The sequence below is a fragment of the Harpegnathos saltator genome, unplaced genomic scaffold (assembly GCF_003227715.2).
Source record: "Harpegnathos saltator strain DR-91 unplaced genomic scaffold, Hsal_v8.6 scaffold115, whole genome shotgun sequence".
NCBI lineage: Eukaryota > Metazoa > Arthropoda > Insecta > Hymenoptera > Formicidae > Harpegnathos > Harpegnathos saltator.
The window spans coordinates 462,099-468,098 of NW_020229890.1; the positions used below are offsets into that span (position 1 = coordinate 462,099).

The window sequence follows — 6,000 nt, forward strand, 5'->3', positions numbered from 1 at the left end:
GTGGTCGTCGTTGGACGAGCGTGTTCCAAATCCATTTCTTTACGACTTCGCGAGACTCATTATTATTCAACTACTTGGTACAACTTTGGTTTCGGTGGATTACATGCTAGAAAAATAAACAGAGTAATTTTATTAATAACGATTTATTTATTCTACCTAGGTAATCGTCGTTGTTTTCTTTTTCTATCATGATTTATCATCATTTTTCGCCGAAAGATCATGATAAATCGTTTTTAATACAATTATTTTTCTTGCCGTAAAATCCATCAAAACTTTTGCACTCGCCTGACACAAGAATGACGATGGCCGAGAGTTTTTGCGAAAGACCAGCTCGACCCGATCGAAAGAAACGAGAGGTGAAGTTAAATCGGAGATCAAATATTTACGACGACGCGAGATCAGAGATCAAATATTTACGACGCGTGATGTATGCTCTTTATCGTGATCGCGATACTTTTTGCTTTTCTTTTTCCGTCGAATGTGCTCGTAATTCCTTTCTGATCTTTCCGTTGTTGTTGACCTTGGTATCTATGATTAAATCTCTTATCTCTTACCCGCGATATCTTCTACTCTAGTTTTCCCGTGTCCAGCGCGATAGAAAATTTATAAACATTATCGACAAGCTGAAGAGTCCTCCAGCCTGTATCAAGATATAATGAATTGCGAAAAAAATGTTATCTCTTGTAGTCTAGGTATATCAACAAGCGGATTATACTCTATCTTTACACGGAAAATAAGTTTCTCGAAACCGTAGTTTTGCGCATTCCATAGAGGCGCTTATCTCTATCAATTGCACGAGAACGTCGAGAGGTAACTACGATTCGTAATTCGACTCGTAATTACGTTCGCTCGATGTTTTCGAGTATCTCGCGATCATGACACGATGCTCATTCATTAACGCTGCGTATTACTTTGTTCTTCTGCACAGAGAATGAACAATGCCGCTAAAGCGGAAGCACCAAAGGAAAAAACTCCGGACAACCGCAAACCTCAGAATCCTGAGGCTCTAAGGTCGCAGGAGCAAAAAGTCACACACGATAAGGTCGGTCAACTGCGATTCTACACGCGTATTGTTGCGTCTTCGTAATTGACTCTTCGTAACTAATAATAAGTGTCTCATTTACTCACTTCGCATAAAACGCAACGGCACGTAATAATAATTGCGATTAAGCCTCCAATTTAAATTCCTTCAATTTTACATCATCTCACGTCGCGAGAGGAAGACCTCATTTACCGATCAGCTTAGAATTACATCGAGTTGAAATCGACGCTTTTCTCCGCAGTTGATGGAGGAGTTTAAGCGTGCACACCAAAAGATGTTCAATTCCGCTCAGCAAAAGGCACAGGCCGCGGATCAAGTTCCCGAGAAGGTAAGGAGCGAGAGATTAATCGCCGGCGATTAAGCCGTTTGTTCTATGAAAGTCGGCGTTATAATTGCGTTCGATAACGCGCGTCGCCGGAAGATCTCTCGCAAAGTCCCGCCGAATTTTGCGAAACTCATCGCGCTCGCGAATATTCATTTCCCGACTCGGTCGCGCGGCACTCGAAACGCATAATGTGTTGACTTCCATGCGATAACAATAGTCCACCTGATGCCGCGACTTGGTATACCGTTCACTGATAAGCATATCTTCGAGACCGATTAGTGACGTAACGCGTATTGCGCGATGTAACTGCGATCGCGGCGCGCGTGCCCCGCCATTGTACGCGCTTATTGTCGCGCCGTTGGATAAGCCCCCGCGGAATAAGTCCGAGGCACTAATGAATTCAGTCGGCTCGTGGTAGACCGAGAAATTGCATCTCGGCCAATCGCGATAATAAACATTTCATTTCGAAGTTCGAAGCAGAACAGCAGCAAAGCGAACCGACGCGGCGGACTTACGTTCGTATCACGCGTGCATGACGTTAATCACGATGACGAGCGGAAAATGTACGTAATTAACAATTAACCCGAGCCGGTGATCGCGCGAAAGCAAGTGCGGCTCACACAGGGGATTTTTCGGAAGCAACGAAACGTCAATCTAAAACTGGAAAAGGTAGAAGAGAAAACAGACGTCAGACGGCTCGATTCGAGTAGCTGTTCTCGCCCGTCGAGCAGTTTTCATACGCTTTTCGGGGCACAGCTAGGTGGCGCTTTTAATTACACAACCGCATAAGCAAGGATCCGCCGGTGCAAACAGATAAGAGCACGAAATTATAAAGACTCCAGAACACTCGGTGTGGTGTGCAGGCTATACACACACACACACACACACACACACATACGTATAAGACGTGTGTGTGTGTATATTGTCGACGACGCACCGCCGCGCGACACGCTCGCCCGGATGTGTACCTGTAGGCACGCATACTAGTCGCCAGTATTGTTGAAACGACGAGAGATAGCGAGAGCAGTTTGCACCTTAAAGTCACGTACATTCCGGGGTTTTGTTTCAGTTCTTGTGTTACCGCGCGCGAGAATATCGCTCGCGCGCGTTGCGAGTGCGAGGAACTCTCTCTCGCGCTTACAAAAATTCATGAACGATCGTCCGAGAGCGCGACTCGTCGCTTGGGATTATACATACACGTGCGCGTCTCGTTCCACGTACATTTAAAAACAGCTTGATCAACAATAATACGAAACTGCCGTCGCTGAGGCTCGCGGCGGACTAGAGAAGACCGGCGATTACTTGGAAGCGGCGATTACGATGAAAGAGCTATTCACAGAGTGATTAACAATGTTCTGCGGGAGAGAGATCGCCGGGGAGGAATAATAGCGGCGACAGTGCGTTTACGGGCTCGTAGAGCCGCTTACAAGACACTCTCTGTGTGCACCACAATGCGCGCGGGAAACGCCTAAAAATCGAGCTATTGTGATTTGTCTGGAGATCGCTTATCGCGCTCTCGCGCGCTGATAAATCACTGCTCGCCGATTTCTCGCCGATCAGGTGACGACGACCCCCGCTCGTTACACAAGCGAGAGTCACAGATTAGCGGGCTCTCGGCTCGCCGTCTTATCGTCCATTAATCACCGTTATCGGCCGCGCTCGAGGATTCGAGCGCGATCGCCACGACGAACGCCAGTCGATCGCGGATTTCGTCGCGCCGCGCAGCACGAAGACTTGGCGGAGCGCGACGCGCGAGCGACGTCGTCCTCGTCTCGGCCGTGGCGCATTTTTTTTTTTCTCTTCTTTTCCTCCGCTTCGACAGTTTCCTACTGAATTGCGGTAGACGTGCAAAATAATAGGGGGTGTTACATAAGAGCGCTCGCAACGCCGACGTAACGTTCCAGCGCGCGTTTCTTCAGTTGGCCGACGAGCCGTGGTCGCGTCGCGCGATCGGCTTCAAGGCAGCGGCAGCGCGGCAACGGCGAATTACCGCGAAACATGAGGTCGTGCGATCCTGCGGCCGTAATTAGACGAAAATAGGGACGTGCGCGGGGAGGAGGTTCGCGCCTCGCGAAGAACTCGTTAAAAGGCAGATAAACGCGCCGTCAAAGAGAGAAAGAGACGTTTCTTTTCCGAGAAGACACCTCCCGCCTGACAGGAAGTGAATTCAGCAATTGTGGCTTTGAAAATATCTGCATCGTCGCGGCCGGGAGGAAGGTGCGAGAGAGGAAGGTACAAGTGAAGGACCGAGTGAAGTCGTCTCTCAGCCTAGCCGAAACCGCCGGGGGCTCTCTTTCCGTTCTCTCGTCGTGCGCTTTGCGACGCTGTTGCGAAATAATCAACTACAGCGGAGGATAACGCACGACCGTCCGCAGACAGACAAAAAGTGCTGGAGCGAGTAGATAATCAAGTGACGGCGGGAGGGCGAAGAGTCGCAGATACATGACGCGTTGAGACGCGCGTTGCAGTTAGCTCGGTGTACAATTTACGACGCTCGGAATCGCGAGCATGGATAAGCAACGTTTGAGGACGAGTGCGGGTGACGCGACGATGAGGAGACAAGTGCTCGTCACGATCACGCCCTACAACGTTAGTAACCCGCGTGTAAACTATTTAGCGATGATAGCCACACGGCGTTTCATTTCGGCCGTGAAAGCCCAAGGACGATCTATCGACGCATTTATCGTACAGTCGACACTTCAATATCGATTCGCCTCGGGCGAACAGTCTCAAGTCGTACGACTCCATTCTGGAGGATCAGATCGATGACATCGAAAAAATATATGTAATGCTGGGAAAAATGATTTAATTCCGAAGAGACGTAGTCTCCTCTTACGTTTCTCATCTTATCTTTATTTGCACGCGGAGCGCCGTTGTTTCATAAGACTTGTCTCGAGGCTTGTTTGCGCCTCATAAACGTCTTATTTAATTAGCGTATCAATTGATAACACTACTCGCGCTACTCTTTCAGGAACAAGAGAAGAGGATGCTCAACGGGACCTCGTCAACAGCAACGACGACAACGACCGCAGCATCGTCGGCGGCGGCGTCGACGGGTGCTCCGGTACCGCCGCCGCCGCCGGCGCCTCCTCCACTTCCGCTTCCGTCGAAGAGTCGCGGAAACGACGACTCGGTGGAGATGCAGAGCATCGAGTCCTTCAAGTTGAAGGAGACACCCAGCACGGTACCGAAGCCGCCGCCGACGTACTTCCCGGTGTCGAGTCCGTCCTTGGCTCCAAACGGAAGTCCGCGTCACAACGCCACCGGAGGTAACAAACCGTCGGTGGCCAACGGCAAGGACGCCGCGACGAGTCCGGTCGCGGAGCTCGCCAAGAGCTCGCCGGCGTCGGTCTCGCCGACCAACGGCGCCCAGGCGGCCGCCAAGTCGAGCGTCGGCGGCAAAGTGGCCATCAGGATAGGCGCGTACGAGGGTGAGACCAAGCAGCCGTCGAGACTGGAGTTCTTGTCGCAGCAGACGCGCGATAAGAACGGCGCCGACGACGCGTCGGCCGCCAACGGTCCGGTCGTGTCGAGGCTGCAGAACGAGCTCGCGGCGACTCTGCAGAGGTCGAACCTTAGGAGAAAGACTGAAGGGGTAAGCGGTGGCTCGAAGAGCGACGGGAAAGGTCAGGTGTGGCCGAATCTAGTCTCTAGCGCGATTTTTCAGAATTGCGTTGCTCGTTGAGAATGTTCGCGCGAAATTTACGCGATCGCCTGACGATCGCGTGTTTTGATTTCTTTTTTCTTTTCTTCTCTCTTGCTGGGGAAGGGGGATACGCACAGAGAATGTAAACACGCGCATTTCCGCGTTTCAGGAAAACCAGTCGCCCGTGAAGACTATTCCTGAAAACGCAGTGACGTCCAGCAACGATACAACGAATTCAGAGCCGAACAAATACTTCCAAGGCAGCGTCGAGAAACTCGCGTCCGCTCTCAACAACAAGGTCACCATCAAAGTGAATCCGGAGAACGGTAGTCGATAAGAGTGCAATGCGCGCGGGCGGATGTTCTCTCTCGGTCAGACGAACGTAGAAAATGGATCCTTGTACCTTCGTAAATTTTGTACATTTTTGCACGTTTCGCTAACCGTTTTGACTTTATATTATAAAAGTGAAAAGGCGCTCCCGCTATTGGTGAGGTTCTTTGACACACACACACACACACACATACACGTACGTGTACGTGTACGTGTTTTTTTATATCTTATTTATTATCGTATTATATACTTCGAGTAAGGAGCGAAGGAGCTGATTCTTATTAACCGAGACAGGGTATTACGACCAGTATTTACCACGTAGTCCCTGTCTTTAAATGTAATCTATCTGCGCGATCGCGGCTATGTACGAACCTTTAACACAGAAAACAATTCGACGACACGTTGAATTTCTGAATAAAAACGACGATACGTAAACATCTGGTCCTCGAGGTGTTTCTCAATTTCTTCAATTAACGTATTAACAAATCCACGCGAGTGGAGTATCTAAATAATATCATTCGAGAACTTATGAAGATTGTAATCGGAGCCGAGCGACAATCGATCGATCAATTTCTGTCACGTCGATAGTTTATGATGCAACCTTATCAGATCCCAAGTCGAAATTTTGATTCTACATTCTTCGAACTATACAGACTA

At 49.5% G+C, this 6,000-nt stretch overlaps 1 protein-coding gene across 2 annotated transcripts in view; it reads left to right on the top strand.

The window, feature by feature from the left end:
* Positions 1-5,780, top strand: part of LOC105188272 (uncharacterized) — a 39,440-nt gene extending 33,660 nt beyond the window's left edge. For both annotated transcript variants that reach the window (XM_011149635.3, XM_025302631.1), the window contains exons 11-14: positions 929-1,042; positions 1,284-1,370; positions 4,339-4,962; positions 5,183-5,780. In XM_011149635.3, the coding sequence (XP_011147937.2) occupies positions 929-1,042; positions 1,284-1,370; positions 4,339-4,962; positions 5,183-5,350 (993 nt within the window). In that variant the 3' untranslated portion in view covers positions 5,351-5,780. The remainder of the gene's footprint in view (positions 1-928; positions 1,043-1,283; positions 1,371-4,338; positions 4,963-5,182) is intronic.
* Positions 5,781-6,000: the final 220 nt, after the last annotated feature.